The sequence below is a fragment of the Lissotriton helveticus genome, chromosome 3_1 (genome assembly GCF_964261635.1).
Source record: "Lissotriton helveticus chromosome 3_1, aLisHel1.1, whole genome shotgun sequence".
Lineage (NCBI taxonomy): Eukaryota > Metazoa > Chordata > Amphibia > Caudata > Salamandridae > Lissotriton > Lissotriton helveticus.
In genome coordinates, this window is record NC_136061.1 from 189,210,915 (window position 1) to 189,232,585 (window position 21,671).

The 21,671-nt window shown below is 44.4% G+C and overlaps 1 protein-coding gene across 1 annotated transcript in view; it reads right to left on the minus strand.

Annotated features, from left to right (window-relative positions):
- Nucleotides 1-2,464: 2,464 nt before the first annotated feature.
- The window catches only part of LOC144822783 (homeobox expressed in ES cells 1-like), a 108,023-nt gene continuing 88,816 nt past the window's right edge, over nucleotides 2,465-21,671 (minus strand). Inside the window, exon 5 of the mRNA XM_078680651.1 lies at nucleotides 2,465-2,476. Within this exon, the coding sequence (XP_078536777.1) occupies nucleotides 2,465-2,476 (12 nt within the window). The remainder of the gene's footprint in view (nucleotides 2,477-21,671) is intronic.

A 21,671-nucleotide genomic window follows, 5' to 3' on the forward strand; every position in this document is an offset into this window, starting at 1 on the left:
TTTGATCGGGTTGCCTGGGCTTATTTATGGGAAGTTTTAGGAAGAAAAGGATTTGGTCTGGGTTTCGTAACTGCTTTAAAGACTTTGTATGCTGTCCCCAAAGCGTGTATTCGTATTAATGCTCAAGTATCCCCTTTTTTTTTTCAATCACTCGGGGAACCCGACAAGGGTGCCCCTGTTCCCCTTTACTTTTTGCACTTTATATCGATCCTTTAATTAATCGCCTTAACCTGGAGGAAAAAATAGAACCGATATGTTTAGCTAATATAAGTTATCGAGCACTTGCATATGCTGACGACATTGTTGTTGTTAGAACCGATGTTCAGACAGGGGTTCCAGCAATTAATGATTTAGCTTCAAATTTTGGGTATTTTTCTGGGTATAAACTTAATTTGTTAAAAACTCAGATTTTATATGCTGGGGATGATCCTCCGACCAATTTTCCTCTGGCCACGGAAGTTACGTATCTTGGAATTAGAATTGCTCTTCCGATATCTGGTATTCCGGAATTAAACATTAACCCAGTACTGGCTAAGATCAACTCTATGCTAGAGCGTCTATATCATCTGCATTTGTCTCTGCATGGAAGGGTTAATGTTCTGAAAATGCTAATCCTACCTAAGGTTTTATATATGTACCGCACAATACCTGTGGAATTTCCCCCTCCTGCTTTAAAAAATTAGAAAGGGTAACATCCAGATTTCTGTGGGGATATAAAAGACAGCGCAAAGCCTATAAAAAAATGATCCTCACCAAGGAATGTGGTGGGTGGAATGTCCCGTATTTTCTTTTTTATTACATTGCGGCGACTCTCCAAGCTATTAGCCCATTGATCATTGGGGACAGAGCCCGAATTTCTGTGTGCAACACTCCGTCTATTTATGAGATGCTTATGGGAGAAGGAATGAAAGGCTGTTTTCTTAGAGTGATAGAACTTAGCTACTATAAAAAAACGAGATTTAAGACATTGAAGGCAGCATTTGGTGTATGGCAAATGGTTCGGAAGCATCTGGGTTTAACTAAATTGAATGCATATACACCCTTTGCTGCCTCTGGTCTTTTACCTTCTGCTATTTTTTGTGATTTATCTGCCATTAGCTGGAAGTTGAAAGGAGTATGTTATTTGGGGGATTTGTTTTTTGATGGCCAGTTGGCGTCTTTTCAGGAGTTACAGAGTAAGAACTCCCTGAATAAAAATGATTATTTTAAGTTCCTCCAAGTCCGTAGCTTTATTTAAAATTTACCATACTTTGCAGTTATTAGTATGAATAAAGTCCCCCTTTTGGAGCACTTACATAAAAAAACATCAATTGGTATTTTGTATTCATGTTTGCTGCAGGAATTTGTGGATGATTTAGATAACTGTCAGGCGAAGTGGGTAAGCAAATTGGGGATATCAGAAATAGATGTCCATGAATCAATTAAGCTTGCCTCTGAGTTCTTAATAACAGGGATGATGAAATCTCAGCATTTTATGTGTATTCATGACCTTTATTATACTCCTAGTAAAGTTGTAAAATGGAGTATTGCAGTAGGCACGAAGTGTAATCGGTGTGGTTTGCACGCAGCTGACACAGTACACATGTTCTTTCAATGTCCCAAGCTTGGGGAATTTTTCCACCAAATTGAAAAAATGTTGACGATTATTGTCAAGAGCAATATTGATGTAACTGCAGAGATGGTATTAATTGGTCTAAGCTCTGGCACTCCAAGATCTAAACCATTACCCTGTTTTCTTTTTGTGTGTATGGCGGTTGCCCGAGCATGTATTACAAGGGAATGGATCAACCCTAACCCCCCGTCTTTTTTTAATTGGCGGGAAAGATTATTATTTATGTATAACATTGAATCTGCTATGTATACATTTAAAGGGGCTAAAAGGAGGGCTATGGGAGCGAGAATTTGGGTGCCAATTGCCGAGTGGATTTAGGTTGTGTACGAATCTGAGAATGTATTCAATTTATGTATTTTACAAACAGTGACTGTCCATTTCTGTTTTTCCTTGCATGAAACAATAAAATGTATTAAAAAAAAGGAAAATAAAAGTAAAAAAAGAAGAAAAAAAGACACAAGGACCCTATCATGGTAAGGAGAAGTCATGTGTCTCAGAAGAGAAAGCTCCATTGTAAATAGAAAGGGTAGTTTGTGAGCCGGGATTATGTGGTAAGGCTTCTAGCATAATCTGTGCGAGTGGAAAAGGTGCGTGCATTATAATTGGTTTTAGAGAGTGTACAGCCTTATAGGCATACAACCTGCGCTTCTCAGGTCTGGTGGGCGCCTGTCAATGAGGTGTAATGACCTAGCTGTGTATTCCACTCCGCCTACGCCGGAAAGCGGGTGCGTGATTCAGCGTTGCAGGTAGTGCCATTGGTGAACGTCGTTATATAAAGGAGCAAGATTCGGATAAGTTGATATTCATAGCGTCTTAACAACTAGAAAAAACTGTGTAAAAAGTAATAGACCTCTAGGTCACAACCTTGTAAGAAAGAGAAAAGAAAGAATAAGAAAAGAAAAGGAAAAACCAAAGTGGGCGCGCATGTGGCATATTTATGTGTTGGTGTAAGCATGTGTCTTCAGTCCCGGGGAAACCCTTTCCCCTTCTGTATCCTTCCACTATCCTTCTCCATCCAAATTAATTTCATATTTTCTCTATACTAATTCACCACTAATCCTGAATGGGTTCTGGAGTGGCGTGCTACTCACCGAAAAAGTGCTCTGACGCCTGGTAAATACCGTTACAATACAATACAATACATGTACAACTGCTAAACATGGATGGGTTCTGCCTTACATGCTTATTTATCATTATATAGGGCGTGGATTTACACAACCATTATACCAGCAATGTCCAGAATTTGTAAACTATGGGCACTATTATGAGAGGGGCACCATTATGCCGGGGATAGACACATGCATTTCAGAAATGCCCACAAAAAGTAATAATGAGCACCTTGTGCCAGGGACACCATTATGCCAGGGGCAATTACATATATGTTAAGGATGCCTACAGTATGCTAAGGATTGGCTCACTAGTCTGCTTTTGAAGTAAGTAAGCTAAAGGTATAGGGAGCGAGGCAGAGAGGGAATGTACTTCATTTCAGAAGTAATTGCGGTGTGTAGGTTATGAGACAGATAAGGGTGTAGTTTATTTTAAGAAAACGGATTGTGAGGCAGAGAGGGTCATAGACCCTTTTAGAAGTAAATAAGCTAGGAATGCAGGGAGTGAGTCGAGGTGGGGGAATAGTCATGTTTAGAAGTAAGCAAGCAAGCAGTGTTGTGAGTGAGGCAGTGAGGAGTGTAGTCTTGTTTAAAAGGAAGAAGGCTAGAGGTGTAAAGGGTCAGCCAGAGAGGTAGCAGATTTTTTAACCCCTTCGCTGTGGGGGTAATTCCCCCACTGTGCGTGGGGGGCGGGGGTGAGCACGGCGCTGCTGTGTTCGTGAAGAGCCCAGCTCATCATGAGTCATAGTGGAGCTGTGCTCATGACGAGCTGGGCTCGTCACCACTCCGCCCACTGATTAATTCGCCTGCACAGACGGGGAATCAATCGCGCGTGGGCGGAGCGCAGCTGTTATGACGAGCCCAGCTCGTCATGAGCACAACTCCACTGTGACTCATGACGAGCTGGGCTCGTCATGAGCACCGAAGAAGTTAAGAAGTAATAAAGCTACAGGTGTAGAGAGTGAGGCAGCGAGGAATGTAGTTGTTGGTAAGTCAGCTAGTTGTGTAGGAAGTGGGGCCAGGAGGGGTGTAGTCCCATTTAGAAATAAGTAAGCTAGGGAGTAGCAAATGAGGCAGAGTGGAATGTAGTATTTTTCAGGAGTATGTAAGCTAAGAGTGTAGTGCGTGAGACAGACAGGGATGCATGCAGTTCCTTTTAGAAGTAAGCTAAAGTTGTATCGCATGATACAGATAGGGTGTAGTCTCTTGAGAAATAAGTATGCTAGAAATGTGGCGAGTGAGGCAGAAATGGTGTAGCCCTCTTCAGAAGTAGGTGATGTAGGTGTGTAGGATGTGAGGAAGAGAAGATACAGTCCCTTTCAGAAGTAAGGAAGCTGCAGGTGTAGCGAGTGAGGCAGCAAAGAGTGTAATCTACTTATAAGGTGGTAGGCTAGGGGTGCCAAGAGTGAGGCAGAGAGGATGCAGACTTTTTTGGAAATTCGAAAGCTAGGGGTGTAGACAGTGTACGCGAAACAGGTATCCTGACTTTTATTTTAGCCTGGAATTGCGCTAATCCTGCTTGTGCACGGACTCCTAGGCATGTCCCTGGTAATACAAGGTCCAAAACCTGCTCTGTGGCAAGGAGGGGGCTCAGAATGAATGCCCCCTTAATGCGGATAGGGCTACTGTCCATGCCCTGAGTGAATCATGAAAAGCGGTGGGAGCAGCGTACAGAAGTATTGTGAATCAGTAATCTGGCCAAACCCTTTTCTCTCTGTAAGAGAGAGGATATACTACACACACCTCTCATGTAAAGTTCAGCTGTGGATCCCAGAACTTTGTGCTGACATTTCCTGTGCACACCCACACCGAGTAGCCGTTTTTGTCCTTTTTAACCAGAATCCACCTTTGATATAGTCAGTATGCACTGCTAGAATTGTAATATTCCCGGACAACATTTAACAATGGGGTCAGACATTTACAGTCATCACAATGATACTCCATTAGGGAGCTGTTATAGAGGAAATGACATTACTCTGTAATAATATCGGTATTATTGATAAAATTACTGGTTGGTTTCTGGTCACGATCTGGGTCTGCTGGGTTGTAATACGTTTATCCTTCCCTTGAGGCTTAGAAATTGGATTAAGAATTAAACTTGGCACTAAACCCTTGGTACATGGTGAAGGGTTGGATTTATAACCATAAATAATGTATGACGCTAACTGCTTAACCTGTCAATATACTTTCCCTTTCACAGAATCCGGACTCCAGTAAATACTGTGAGTGCCCCCACGGGTAATACCGTGAGTAACGGAAAAAAATATATTTCACTTTACTTTTTCACATTGATATCTTCACGGATGGGTGCGCCTTAGCGCGTGCATACCGCCGGGAGATCTTTTTGAAGGTCCTGACGAATGCAGAGCAATTTTTTGGCTCATTGCAGAAACATGTTGACCATTTTATTCTGGACTATTGGTTTTCAATAATAGAACCACGGTAATAGTCCCCCTTTTTCATTTGTTTTAACCAATGCGAGTTGGACTCTTAATAAAGTTGTTGATAGTCACAACTCGGCATTTTTTAAATCCTTGCACATTTTCACACTTGTTTGTCTAGCACTACTCAACACACACTTAACCCGCTCCGCTGTAAGCAGGCGTAGTAGCACACTGGGAGGACATTTAGTCCTTCCAGTGAGAACCCAATGATGAAGCATGTCACCAAAAGGTGGTGAGTGAGGGTTCTTTTTACATCTAACTGTGTGTTGTTTCATCCACTGGGTTTAGTTCCTTGTTTAGACATTTTGATTGAGTACCTTAGGCACCCAATCACATCGCTCTTTTGTTGTTATTTCAATTAGCTAGTTTGGGGTAGAAGGGCGACAGCAGTATACCCTATCTCTCTTATTGTGGTTTGAAAATAAAAAGAAAAGCACCCCAAACCAGTTGTTAACTTGTCTGGAAAACGTGTATAATAGTGTGATCCAAGCCTCTCCACTTTGTTCCACTTCCAAGTTCCTCTCCACAGAGTACTCAACGAGCTGATGTGTGACCAGGACTAGTGACTGCCTGACCAGCAGTTTCCCAGAGATGAGGGGGTTTCGCCTGAAATCTGCACAGCTTGCTGGAGAAGCTGAAGGTCTACCCAGCACCTTGAAGCCTACCTGATCAGTGAGGGGAGGAGAGTACTTGACTTGCAGGAGGAGAGATGGTCTAGGAGGAAAACAGATGTGTTCCCAGTGCGCAGAACACCTAGAACATATTGGCTGCCCTTGGAAGTGTAGCGCGAACCAACCTTTGCCATAAGGAATACATCCAGAAATCAAGGCACAGCGGTATCCATATGGTGTCTGGCACCCCTACAATGCCAGAAGGCCTGGTGTTGCTGCTGCCTTACTCTGAGCCAATCTTTGGGAGCACTGCTATCGCCCCCAAAGCAGAAGCCTGATCTTGGAGGCAGCAACTGCCAGAGGAGCGCCCCATGTGATCCCAGACCAGAGACCACAACTGGTCACCACGAGCACCCATCGGATCTGGGCCTAGAGGCCATATTTGCCAGGACTGGTCTCACGGCTGCCATGCTTTTCACCTGCTGTGGCATGAGTGGCAAATGAAGCCACCGGCCTGCATCTGTGGAATCGCTGCTACTGAATTGCTCCTAAAAGCGCTGGTCAGGAGACTGCTTGCCAGGGTAACACGACCACAGCATATGAGCAAGTAACAGGGCCGCACAGGTAAACACCTGAGTGTTCTGCTCCATGAACATGCCCTGATATTTATGCAATCCCGTTTAGGGGACGAACTATTGAACTGAACTAGGAAATACTTTGTAGGAGTAGAGACCCAGTGACCAGCACCTGTATTGAATCTATGGCTATGCCTACACTTAGATTATAGCCATATAAACTGAAACCCCCCCAACCACCATGAATTCAAAGCATTGCTCCTGAAATGGTGATAATGTTTATGGTGAAATACAAAGGAAAATGGATATTTGGGCAAATCCCTTTACACACTATATAATCACTTGGAAACAATTTATCAACGATATTTATTTGGTTTGGAAAGGAACTGAGTCAGGTCTCCATGAATTCCTTATATAAAAGACATGTCGACATACAATGAACTATAGTAAAGACACGGTTCTTTTTTTGGACCTTACCATCAATCATAAAGATGGAAGTGTATTCACAACCTTGCACACAAACTAAACTGACAGGATCACCTTCCTTCATTATTTCAGCATCCATCAAAGGAACCTAACAGATAACCTTCCCTACAGTCAGTTTTTACGTATTCGTCAAAATTGTACTTCGAAAAATTATTACTTTTATAACTCAGGTCTACTTTTATCAAAACTAAGAGAGCGGCAATATCCACAGAAACTTTTATAATAGGTCAAGAAAAGGGCGTGGTATGTATGCAGCATGAGATTGCCTCCTATAACTTAGGCCATATACCAATGCCATTCAAAAGATGGTCAGGAAGAACTGGAACTTAGGGCCAGATTTACAGCTTAATCAAGCAGCGCAGTCTAGCAGCTGGAAATGCTGCGCTGCGAGCAAAGGAGAAAGGAGGAGAGCGCCAAATTTACAGAAATATGGCACTCTGCTCCCCTTTACCTTTTGCCGATGCTGAAATCAGCTGACGTGCACTACAGAGACACCTGTGTGTCATAGTGCAAGGGTATCTCCGTAGCTTCGGGTTTTGTACTGGACGGTAGTACAAAATACTATGCATAGACTGACTTGAAGCCTTTTCCCTGTTTTTATGTGTGTCGGAAAAGGAAGGAGAAATTAAAGCATTTCTCCTTTGTTGCCCCCACTTCAAAAGGGTGCTGTTTTCTGACGCAAAACACTGGCTACTTTATTTAGTAAACAGCGTTTAGCATCAGAAACCTTGGGTGGTTGCATGGGAACGCCCATGCTCCACCCATGGAATGCCCCCTTTGGATTTCTTTCATGTTATTTCCAGTGCTAAACAAGTTTAGTGGTGGAAAGTAATCAGAAACAAGCATTTACAATGCAACGGTTTCGCCTTTGCAAAAGTTAGAGCTATTGGCATTGTAAATGACAACATTTTTATTTATGTGTTGGATTTGAAAACAGACAAATAAATGGCATTGTCATTTACATTGCCAACAGCGTAATCTCTCGCAAATGTAAGACCTATTGTACCCTACTGGACGAGCTCAGCAGACAGCAATTACTACCACACACACACACCCAGAGCCAGCCACACACACACACACCCAGAGCCAGCCACCCACACACACCCAGAGCCAGCCACACACACACACCCAGAGCCAGCCACACACACACACAGAGCCACACACACACACCCAGAGCCACACACACACCCAGAGCCAAACACACACACCCAGAGCCACACACACACACCCACACACCCAGAGCCACACACACACCCACACGCCCAGAGCCACACACACCCACACACCCAGAGCCACACACACCCACACACCCAGAGCCACACACACCCACACACCCAGAGCCACACCCACACCCAGAGCCACACACACACACACACAGAGCCAAACACACCCAGAGCCACACACACCCAGAGCCACACACACCCACACACCCACAGCCACACACACCCACACACCCAGAGCCACACACACCCAGAGCCACACAGACCCACACACCCAGAGCCACACACACCCACACGACTGAGAAGAGGGAAGGAAAAAGATCGCATCAGTCTTTTAGGACCATCAGAGAGACCTCCCAAAGCCAGATCATGTGGTGGTGTTTTTGTACCTAAACACCACACATGAGCAAAGATTTGCAGATAAATAGGCACACTAGCAATGTTAATAGAAAAATAATAATCAGTACTCTCTGTCTACTTAACACATTTGTGGTTAAGTTGCAAGCCCAACCCCCAAGGACACATTCTTGATGTAATACAGAAATGCTGCCCAGCACTCGCTGATAGGAAGCAAATGAATAAGCGAGAACATTCTAGTACAGAGATTCTTAACCTGTAGTTAACCTGCTCAGTGATTCCGTGACTGCTTAGAAAATTAAATAATATTAACAGATTCATAAAATAGTATACAATTAAAGAAGCAAAATGTACAATTTAACATTTTAAACAGTTCTGTAAATGTGAGGGAGATTGAAATTGGCAGATAAAAATAAAGTTCGTAACCTCGGATTGATATGTGGGAGCAGTGCTAGTGCAACTAACAGAATATAGGATGGATGACGAGTGTCCTCAATTAAATTTGGAAAAGCTTCAATCTTACTATTGAAATTAGAATTTAGATGTATTTATGTTTGTTTGTGAATTAAATAAAATATTTAATTGTTTGAGGAATGCTGTTTCTGTATTTTTTGTTATAGTTCTAATCATCTAAAATGCTTAGGATGGGAGCCACTATTCTCGTACTTACAAATACATATAACGAGATGAGGGATACTACCAGCATTGTTAAATTAGAGTAATAAACACATTGAGGGAGTCTTGGGAAATAATTCTCAAAAGGAGGGCCCTCGTTTCCGGCCACCCGGTCATTGTGCTTTAAATTTTAAACACGGTTACCATGTTGTTTGAAAAGGAGGGATACACAAAAACACTATGACAACATACACTGTTATAGTCATTAGAAACTATAACTACGTACACATCACTGCTTCAAATCACCCAACTTCACAAGAAACAGACATGGGTTGATGGAAACTACAAAACAAATGCAAACTCAAACTTTACTCTAAGACATAACGAAAAATAAAAGCATTTAGGTGTACTTTAAAAGGGATTTCTACCAAATAAAATGACAACGTACGTTCGCAATACAATTCTCTAGGCAGGTTTAGGTTTCTCTTTTTTTGGTTGGCTTAGTGTTCATTGCAAAACTTAATTGCTTTCAGGTGGTCCCAAGAGAGTAAACGTGGAGGGAGGGGTTGTTGTGGCTACAATGCCTACTTGTCTAGGTACAGCATATTTGCATAATTAAAAATTATGCATTTTCAGAATGTAACTGCAAAAACCACCCAACACATGGCCACATGGGTATAGGCCTATGCCTCCATTAAGCACCACACTAACAATAACAATAACCGTAACTGTGGCAACCAGTTCTTATTTTGCATTCTGGGATATAACCCGTGGGCAGCACCCGGGCGTTGCTCTGGAAGAAGGTGGGAGTGCCCAGCTTGTGACTCACCCTGAGGGGGGGGCAAGGCCGGGCTAGAGCTACTGCTGAGTGGGTGGGAGGCCGCGGAGAGTCCCACTGTCTCTCCCGGTAACACACCTCGCCCATGACTCATCTATGGTGATAATGCAGCGCAGTGAGATCACCGCTGGCGCTGCCCTCCTGAGAGTCACTGAAGTGCTCCTAGCAGTGCCCTCCTAAGGACAGTCCATCTCAGGGGGCCTGGGACTTCAGAGGAACAGGGTCGGTAGGTGCTGCGAAAAAACATAACTTCTCTAGTGCTATTAACAGCCACAATACGTGTACCAGCGGGAGGTGAATAATCGTCAGCGGGAGGGGGGCGACAACGGGCACAAGGACAGCGGGAGGGGGGGAACAGGCACAAGGACAGCGGGAGGGGGGCGGGAACAGGCACAAGGACAGCGGGAGGGGGAGCGGGAACAGGCACAAGGACAGCGGGAGGGGGGGAGAGAACAGGCACAAGGACAGCGGGGGGGAGGGGGCTTTAACGGGCACACGAACAGCGGGAGGGGGGCGGGAACAGGCACACGCTGGTTCAAGACGGCACGGCATAGCTTCTCAAGTAAGCTACTGCCCAGCCGCCATCTGACCAAATGACCAAAACAAACCTTCCACAAAAAAAAACACCGCCCACCGCCGCAATGACGTTTTAAAAGGGGCGGAGAGGGAAAAAATGTATGGAAACGCCCACGAATCGCCTCGGACAATGACGGACTCCTCTCTCTTCCAATGGCTAGCCTCCATTTATGGAGCTAGCCAATGAGACAGAGAGGCGGGAATAAGCCACATACTGGTAAACAAAAGGTTTTCGCCTTCACCGAAAAGCTGCGCGGCGCAGCTTTCGATGAGGCGAAACCAAAAAAGGATTTTGCGTCGATTTGCATCACTTTGTGACGCAAACAATACGTAAAATCTTAGTAAATCTCATCCTTAGTCTCAACTTTAGAGCACTTTCAAAAGGAAACATTCTTCGCTATAAAGAGAAATCAGAATCTATTGGTCTATTTGAATACTGAGGGACTTAGACCAACACAAGCGCTAAGAGCAATGATGTGGCTCCCTCACAAAAAGGGCCACCAAAACATTGGCATATGTGAGAGCACGATAGAAGGCGACCAGTTTATTTATAGCAATTTCACTATTAAGCACGTTGAGTTTACTAATTGCAAGACTAAAATGTGATATACTTCAGTAATATATCTTGAAAAACCATAGCTCTTGTGATGCCAAGATGCACCATAATTCTCTCTATGGTATCCCGACCTCTTTATTTTCTTTCAAGTGGGCCCAGATCGTATCCTATGCCGACGATACCCAGCTCCTCTTTACGTGTGGGAAAGGAGAGGATTTCGACGGAGAGAGTATTCGTGAGTGCCTTGGGGCTGTGTTCAAATGGTTCCAGCTGAACAGTCTCAAGTGCAACTCAGGTAAGTCCGAGGTTCTCTTCTTCGGCTGCTCTTCTGACCCTGATTGGCAGGCATGGTGGCCGATTAATATGTTCCCTCCTGCACATTCCTCCCAGCAGGCAAAAAATCTGGGAATTAAGATCGACAATGGTCTGACAATGAGATCTCAGATCCTCGGTCTTACGGGAACATGTCTCGGCCTCCTCAAGATGCTCCGGAAGTTTCTGCCTCTGCTCTCAGAAGAGCACAGGAGGGTCACCGTGCAGGCCTTAATTGGCTCCAGATTGGATTATTCCAACGTCCTATACCTGGGCCTTCCGGAGTATCTTTTACAGCGCCTTCAGGTGGTGCAGAACTCGGCGGCTCGGGCTATTTTCGGCCTTCACAGGCGAGCCAGAGTGTCCAGTCTTTTGCAGTCGCTTCATTGGCTGCCTGTCCGGAAGCGGATAGCTTTTAAGGCGTTGACACTGGCTCATAAGGCTCTCTACGCCTCGGGCGCGAAATATCTGCAACGGAGGCTGACCTTTTATCGCCCGGCCCGATCCCTGCTATCTGAATCTCTCTTCCTTGCGGTGGTCCCTCGAGTAAAAAGGGCCCGCATAGGGGGTCGCTCCTTTAAGCTGAAGGCATCGCAGCTTTGGAATGCCTTGCCATTGACTCTACGCAGTATCCCTGATCTGCTGGCTTTTAGGAAGGGCCTTAAAACCTGACTCTTTGCCCTTTAAGTTTGTTCCTTCTTTGTATCCCCTGTCTCCTCTTTTATCCTACTGTGTTATGTTTCTATGCTTACGAGCTGCCAATAAAAGCGCCGGGACACTCCATTGGAGTAGCCGTGCGCTATAGAAATCAAAAATAACATAACATAACATAAATAAGTAAGGGTCTTACTGTAGTCAAGCAACACTAACATGGACAAAGCTTCTTTAAGGAAAGAAGCTCATATGATGCTGGGATTCCACACAAGATGATTGGGCTCTGTTTTTAATTCAATGGAAATTAAACTTACTCTCTGATGAAAATCATACTACATGTTCCACTTGCATCTATGTAGACCTAGAGGTTTTCGTTCTTCTTCTGGTGACCCCCTCATTGTCTTCTCCTCATGAGTAATAATGCCAAATGTGCCCATGTCTATTGGTGTTTTTAATTGGAATGGATTTGTCTATGCGCCTCATTATTATCCCAGATGGTAATGTAATTACTGTTTTTTCTGTACACGGTAATGTAGACAAACACAACTATATTTCCCAACTTACCCCCATAACCCATGATGTAAGAATAAGGCGTTGGTTGGTACGCTGAACTCAAAACTGCTATTAGAAGAAGACCAGTTGCACATACATGTACGTACTCGGAGTACATGGGAGATCCACGGCATTGGGGAAGTCTTAAAAAAAGCTGTCTCCTCTAAAAGACACGCTCTAATCAAATGTGGCAAGGCAATTTAGCAAGAAGACCGCAGCGCCACAAGTTATTTACAAACTGGTGTAGCCATTCAAACCACTATAAGCGTTTTTGCTGCTTCCTCCCCCTTTTTAAATCTACTTCCTCAAATAACAGCGGTACATGTGCTTTTGATTTTGTGGCACCGCACAGCCCAAAAAAGGAGATTAACGCGGGTGAGTTTTTCAAATCTCTTCACCTAGTAGTGTTGGGTAACTGAGAATGAGGCTTTCTCATTTGGGTAGGTTTCTCATTTGGAAATGATTTTTCCATAGGGATTCAAGATCCCTTGCAGGAGTTCTTTAATAATACTGAACTTCACATAAATCACCTGTGGGTTTGTACATAGATTTCAAACTCTGTTATTTACTTTCTTTTATTTCATGGTACGCTTACATATAGCCGTTATATTTATGTTCTTGATCATCCAGTGTCCAGTATCAAGTGTGTAAACGCCCTGATGATGACCTCGTATTAATAAGCCCCATTGTGAAGGAGGTCGAAACGAGTCAGAGGTAAACATGAGGGGGCATGGAGGAATTTTTGATTGATGAATTTGCAAAGATTCACCCATGTGTGTGTCTTACACAGAACTATATGAACACTTTAATGTTTGGATGATGCTATTTCCAATTTAATAGATTTTCCCCGCCCTGAGACTTTTTTGGTGATTATGTTGAAAAACAGCCTTACATTGTATGTTCTTGTTTTGTTAAACGCAGTCAGAGAGCTGTAAATGGGGACACTGTAGAAACTTTCATGTGACATGTTTACTTATAAGTATTTTTTCTATATGTGTTAGTGTTCTTGTTTGTAAGCAATCATTTTGTGCAGTGTAAATATTGAAATACTTTCTTTGTCTAAATGTCAAATACAACTAGAGTGCATATAATTCCTTGAAATTGTATAAAATATGTGGAAATAACACATATTCAGGCATTTGCTTACATTTTATTATGGTTATTCAACATTAAAGCTTTGAATTCATGGTGGTTGATCAGAGGGGTTCTGTTTATATTGTTCCCTTCCCCATAAGCTTTAAAGGAGTAAACCCTGTTTTGTATAGTACACTTGGTTAGAAGGCTCATAGACACTAAAGAAGTTCCTAGAATGGGGACAGGATGCCATAGAGCAGTGGTTTGTAACCTTTGGTGCATTGACCCCAGGGGACCTGCAAAGCGTGCTCAGTGTAGGAAGGTGAAATGTGACTGCATGGTTACCCCCACTTTTTTACTGGTGTTTTGCTGGTTTTTGACTAGTCTGACTGGGATCCTGCTATTCAGGACCCCAGTTTAGCTGCTTTCTCCTCTAAATTGATTGCATGTACTTTAGGTACACTCTAGATTGGATTCTTGGGTACCCTTTTAAGTCCCTGGTATATGGTATACTATGTACCCAGGGCATAGGTACCCCAGAGGCCTCCCAGGGGCTGCAGCATGTATTATGCAAACCCTGGGAAACCATTCAAAATGACACAACAAGTCTGCTACTGCAGCCTGTGTAAGGTGGTGCATGCACCCCTTACTTAGATATAAGTTCACTATATTCTATATTACTGCACATATAAACCTATCAGTCACCCCTATGGCAGGCCTTATCAATCCTGAAGGCAGGGTGCTGGGTTTTATGTGAGAGGGGGCTCCTGCATGAGCAGAGACCCTCTGCAGCCTTCGGAAGCTAATCTCAGGGATTGTTTAGAAGCAGTGAACACATGGATGACATCATCATGTCTCAAACTAAATGGAGACAAAACCGAGCTGATGCTCCTAGGTAACTCCCCCAATCCTACTATTGACCCCCTCTGGCCTTCATGTCTTGGACCCCCCCCCCCCACACCCCCCCACCCCCATACCCAAGGACACAATTAAGAGCCTTGGCATCTGGCTGGATAAGTCTTTCAATTTTAACCACCAAGCTGCCAAACTTTCAGCCATCTGCTTTAGTATACTCAGGCTTATCCGGAAAATCCTTCTCCTACTTCCCTTTAAGGCCAGACAGATCATGATCCAGGGTCTCATTCTGTCCCGCTTGGACTTTGGGAATGCCTTTTACCTAGGGGCCCCCCAGTCCACCTTAAACAAGCACCAGGTCATCCAGAACTGTGCAGCACGAACCGTCCTCCAGATCCCTCGTCGCATCCCTGTCAAGACCGAACTCAAGAAACTTTATTGGCTCCCGGTCAGGGCAAGAATTGTATTCAAGGCCCTGTGCATCGTTAACCGAGCTTTCTGGAAAACGGGTGCCACCATCAATCATTCTTTGATCACCCCCTACCACCCCAACAGACAGCTTAGATAAGCTTCCTCCTTCCGTGTCACAGTACCCAGGATCAAGAGAGCCAGGTGTGGGGGGCGTTCGTTCTCCCACAACTCGGCCAAACTCTGCTGTTCAACAAATCAGACTAGGTCTCTACTGCTTTTCCACACACGTTTATCCGCAGCGCTAGGACGCCTCAGGGTAGCCTTCGCGCTATAAAAATGTTCTTTTCATTTAATTTCATTTAATTTCATTCATTTCATTCATTTCATTTTCAGGGGTTGTTTGTGATGCAGCCAACCATAAACTCTTAAGTGCATTATAACCTTGTGGTAAATGCTGACTTTAAAACGGCTGCATAGAAACATGTTGTGTTTGGTGTCATACACCTTTGAATCATACCTCCCCACCAGTAACTGGTGGGGAGGTATGATTCCAACCTCTTAAGGGACATATGCGACACACCGGTAAACCTGGTACCAGCTTTCTCAACCTGGGCAGCACAAAATGGATGCTGCCAGCCACAGACACGAGTCTGCCCGCCTGCTGCTGAGCCAAGCTCGAGCAGGGGAAGGCTTGACAATAGCCTTCCTGTCACAGGGAAGTGTGGCCACCTTCCAGTCAGGCTTTAGTGTATTGGGCTGGGTGGGTGCACTCTGGGAGTGCTTTGATGTCTGCACTGGGGACACATTTGGTGTCCCTGTGCATAGTCCAGCTCAAACCGGTTGAAGGGGCCATTTGCTCCTGCTCTGGCCTGAAACTGGACAAAGGACATGGGGGTAGCCACCCATCTCTCCTGACCCTCCCATTGGTGGGTCCCCAGAGTTTGTCCCACCCCTTCCTTGGGTATGAAGTAGGAACCCCTGACTATAGGACTTTAGATTTTACCTGGACTAAACTCTGCTACGGAAACCAAGTACTTCGATGATCTGCACGATGCTGGACGACTGAAGAAGCTCCCTTGGAGTAAAGGAGTTACTCCCCTGCTAAGCAGGCACCTAAACGCATCTGGCTGGTTTGCATCTCCAAAGCTTCCGAAGACTCCGAAGATTTCTGCAACACAGGAGGTGGGATCTCAAAGTCTCCAAGGTTGATCTCAGCGCTCTCAGCAATTCTGAGGCCCGTATCCCCCGTGGGGACCGTGCAACTCAAACCCCTGTGCACCGCGTACTTTTTCAGCAGCATATGCTTTTTGGCAACCCCTGAGGCGGTACTTGTAGTCCTGACCCCGAGCAGTGTTTCCACTGAAGATTTCCAGCCTACACTCCACGAGTGTTCTGTGGGCTGGTATTTTGTGATTCATCTTGAGGTCCCTTCGCGATCCTTGGTCCATTAGCCTGTGGGTCCCTGTGAAGGAAACTTTAACTTTCCCTGGGTTTTCCTGGCTGCTCCAGACATGACCTGACTTTCCATTGCATGGAGAGTGCCTAGGACATTGCTGGTCCTCACCAAAGCTGATTTTCTCTGACTGCGTGGGTTGCAGTTGCCAAGGCTTGTTGGTGCTCCATCCGGACAATGACCCCCAGTACTTGACATCCTTCGTGGGACAGCTCACCTCTGGATTTTGGTCATCATCGACGTCTTTTGGTCCTCGCGGCTGCAGAGTCAAACATCACGTCAACTCACCTGAAGCACCCGACATCGGTGGCCATTCGTCTACCGAGCCCCTGGTCACCCTGAAGTGACCTAGATTCTGTCCCCTTTGCTTTCAGGTTCCTCTCACCTCGAATCCAGGCTTGGATTCCACCAAACACTTTTCCTGTTCACAGCAGCAGCACTTTTACACATCAAGCCATTGAAAAAGACAAAGATTCCCAATATCACTTGACACCTATGCACCCGGCTCTCCTGGGTTAGGTAACACAGGTACTCCAGTACTCACAAGGGTGCTGGCCTTAGAACCTTCTATGTTTGAAAGGGTTTGCTCAAAGTTCTCTCCAAAGTGTCCTTAATCTTTCAAATTCCAACCGCGACTTTCCCATAGAGAACCAATGGGTTTTTCATGACGTCGAAGCACCAGTGGAATAAAAGTATTCCATATTCATCCTTAAATAAATGTCAATAAATAAAAAAATATTGCATATCTGTACGGAGCTCGCATCTGTGGTCTCACACTGCACCCGTCCTCCATGGGTCCCCCGTGTCACTACCTTGGGTGGTTCCTTGGGGTCCCATCCATTCTACGTGCTCTAGGCACTGTGTCTAATCAAGTCATGGTTGTTATACCACTTTCTTAGTATATGGTTTGGTCTCCCCCTGGAGCCCACTGCTTATTGTGCTATTTACTGTCGTTCTAGTGATTTAATATTGTGTGCTTTGTTCTCTAATCTCATAAAGAGATTAGCAGAGAGTGTTTAGTAATAAATACATATGTCTTATATATTCCTTGTGTGGTTCTCCTTTCATTTGATCATTCAGGAGGTTCTAATCTGGTAAAACAAGCTGCTTTACATTCCTTCAAGACTTAGCCTGAAGGCTGCTCTCCATAGCTACCACTAGGCTAGCTTTCATTAAAGGCCGTCTTTAACCTAATCATCAATAAGGGTTGTTTGGACTGGTGCAAGGTGCGCACTTTAATTAGTGGTCAGCATATACCAGGCCAACTTCTCACCCTCAGGGGGTCTGAACTACTTAGAAGATTAAATAATATTGACCGATTACTGAAATATATATATATATAAAGAAGTAGAATGTACACCTGAACATTTTAAAACATTATGTAAATGGGAAGGAATTTGAAATTGGAGGCTAAAAATTATGTTACTATCCTCAGATTTAGTCATCGGAGCAATGGAAGTGCCTTAAACAGAATATATAGCTATGAACTATGAATGGTCTCAATTTAATTAAGAGAAGCTCCAACCTTCACATTAAAATAAAAAACAATAGATTTTGTTGGTATTTGTTTGTGAATAAAAAAAAGTCCTCTTTTGTATATTTGTTTGATGAATTATTCTTTCTGTATTTTTTGTGGTACAAATGAGCATAAATGCTAAGTCCATGGTCCCCTGCTACCAGTAATTACTCAGTGGGGGGTTCTCGGATTCCAAGAATGATTCAGTGGGAGTCCCCGGGTTCCAGTAATGATTAAGTAGTGGCTTTAGTGCTGTGAATCATCACACACTCCAAAATATCTTTGATTTAACTCCAGCATTGAAGGGTGACATTTTCCGGGGCCAGAATGGGGTGAGTGTAGGACTATAGCAAACCTTTTCTGCAGTGGAAAATCAAATTGTTTGCTCAGCCTAAAACAGACTGTGCCATCCAGAAAACTGACAGACTCCCATATTGCCATCTCAGACATTAGGCCCTTCATCCACTTAATGCAGAGGTGACTACTAGAAACCATATCCAATATGAGAAACGCATGCGGAATTACAAGGGATCCAGAAGATTCCTCACCAAAATGTATAAGAAATTACAGTTGCACAAGATGGGGCTACAATTGGCATACTAGAGTATGTGGGTGGGAGACCTACAAAGAGATACATATAAAGAGAAGTGGGAGACACTCTGGTCAGATATTCTCAAGACATTCAGAATCATTCCCCACTGTGTGAAACCATATACAAGGGAATGTACCAATGGCTCCTAACCCCTGCACACCTACATTGCATCTACCCAAGAGCGTTGGAACTCTGTTGGCGATGCCGTAAAGACAAGGGAACCTTCCGTCATATATGGTGGCCATGCACAGTATTAGACCTGACATCCTTAAAGTGGTCTTCCCCCCAACTTTTTGACTTCCCCCTCCACTTTTTCTGACCTAGTTGCCGGTATTTGGACTTTGTGCATTTTACCACTGCTAACCAGTGCTAAAGTGCTTATGCTCTCTCTCCCAAACATGGTAATGGTTTATCCCCAGTTGGCATATTTAATTTACTTATACGTCCCCAGTAAAGTGGCACTCCCTGTATCCAGGGCCTGCAAATTAAATGCTACGTGTAGACCTGCAGCACTGATTGTGCCACCCACGTACGTAGCCCTTTAACCAAGTCTCTGGCCTGTCATTGCACAGCCTGTGAGTGAAGTTCCCCTGCCATGTCGACTTGGCAAAATAAACTTTTGGCCAGGCCCAAACTGTCCCTTTTATACATATAAGTCACCCCTAAGGTAGGCCCGGACAACCCAGAGGACAGGGTGCAATGTATTTAAAAGCCAGGACATGTACTTTTAAGTTTTGCATGTACTGGTATTAAAAAGCACTCAAATTCATTTTCACAACAGCAAGGCTTATGTCTCCTATAGGATAACATTGGGATTACCTGGTATACGCCGCTGCTGCCCTGGTGTACGCACCTTCTCTTTTCTCACAGCCAAAGCCTGGAACACCCGCCCCCACCAACTCTGCACCTCACCCTCACTGACCGACTTCAGAAAGGGGCTAAAGACCTGGCTCTTCGAATGAGACCTGCAGCATGCACCTGGATACCCTCTCGGGTGACAAGCAGCGGTTTGCAAATAATGATTGATTATTTCCTTTTATAAGTGTACTTTCCAAATGGGAAGATATAACTGATTCAAGTTTGGTTTCTCTAGAATCCTAATTCAAAATCCTAATTTATGGTGAAGTTGGATTTCAAATTGAAATTCTAAAAATGCTAGTTATATATACAAGGGGTGGGTCCTTAACTCAGTTAGAATGGGCCGATAAATACTAAACACACAAGTATTTCTAGCTGGCTAGTTCGAAGGCTGCACCACTAGTTTAAACAGATTAGGACCAAACTATCTAATAAGATGGTCAACTTCATTTATTCATGATTATTCATTATTCTTCATATTTTCATGTATATTAAAAAATGACAGAAAGCAAAACACTTCAAAAAATGATATAACATCAAAGCAAATTTTAAAGCAACAATCAGGGGCATATTACCAACAACTAGCGATAATTATCGCTATGTTGGCTTAGCGGCAATATTTTTATCGCCGAGCTGCGGCGATTTTTATCGCTTAGGAACCTTGCTATTATCAAGGTTTATCTCCTAAGCAATAAAAATCGGCCGAAATGCATGAATATCGCTGAAAAGTCAGCGATATTCATACATTACCGAGCTAATGCTCTTAGCCATGTTATCCACTTAGCATTGGATAACATGGCTAAGAACTGCTCAGGGGCAGGTGTTAGCTTTTGGAGATATTCGCGCTTAGCGCGAATATCTCCAAAAGTTGGTAATAGGAGATAGCGATGTTCCAGTCGCTAACATCTTGGCATGCCCACTTTGCATGTCATTAGTGATAAATTTAACTGAAATGCAAAGCGGGGCCCAAGATGGTCGCTATCTCCTACTAGCTGTCGCTAACTGGTGTTAGCGACAGCTAGGTAATAGGGAGATAAATTTATCTCCGCTTTCTTGGCTTTTAAAGCCAAAAAAGCGGAGATAAACCCCCTTTCAGTTTTCAAACATTTATGCAGATTATACCAGTCAGTAGCAAACAAACAATAATGTGAAAGGTAACCCGTGCCAACAATTTCAGAATAGCAACTGGGCCGAGCGTTGGAGGCTACCAGAAGACCGAAGGAGGACGTCGCGTGACGTGGAGGAAGGTAAGTCTGTTTGATTTTATTTATTTATTTGTCCGTACATAGCAGCCACCACTGAAAATGTAAGAGTATAATCAAACAAGTGGAAAAGCGAAAAGTAGGCTGCTGACGCCTGATTTACTGACTTTGCCAATGCTCGTTTGACTTGACTCTACTGCACAACTAGTGGATGCAGTTTATTATACCTTATAGCCAGTGTGAGGTTTTCTAGGAGTGTACTTTAAATAAAAACGAATAAAAAGTAATTCTCCAAAAACAAAACTGCCCTTGAGACCAACTTTCCCTGTCCCGGGCTCAGCTCGCCCCCCTCTGGAGTCTGACGTCAGCAGCAGGGCCCTGGAAATATTTGCGCTTCCAAACTAATTGCTTTCCTTGACACCCTTGACAAGTGGGGAATGGACCAGAAAGGATGCTCACACTGTGAAGATTTGTGTGGGCGCATTTCTACGCTGCTGTAAATATTTAAGTTTGCTGGGGAGGTACACCCAGGGAAGCGTCTGGTTCTTGAAGGGAAGGGCCCGTAGAAACCCAAGTGTCACGTCCCGCGGCCGTCCTTGTACGCACAGAGCACCTCGAGTTTCCACTTCTTAGGTTTGCTCCGCTGCGAGGAACGCATTCATTGGGCCCGATCTGTGAAACGCAGGCGGGTCAGTCAGTGACTGGCTCCTTGTTGCTGGTGTAAATGTTTCTAGCATGAGTAAGACGTTACGTAGCTCTGGACACGGCACTGTATATATTTCTGCATGATTTACAAGAGAAACCTGTCTCTTTGTCAGGGTGCATCTGCCATGGCTGCTCTGAGACACCTACCGTGGCTGTGTTTGTGTGTGTTTGTTTAATGTGAGTCTATAGGCCAGCTCTTGCTGCTGCCTCCCTGAGTTCTTGTCAGCAAGAGACACCGCTTCGATCACTGTGTATCCCCTCTCTCTTTCTCAGGGTACATCTGCCATGGTTACTTTGAGCAGTCACCGATGGCAGGACTGGCGGGTGGGGGAGCAGGGGGTCGCGCGAGGGGGGGGGGAGGGGGAAGGGGTGTTAATTAAATAAAAATAAAAATAAAGTTAACTTACCTTGGCCGGCTCAGTCCCGCGTCATCTATGCTCCTCTCCTGCAGGAAAAGGAAGCACACTGCCTCCCTTCCCTCCCCAAAGCCA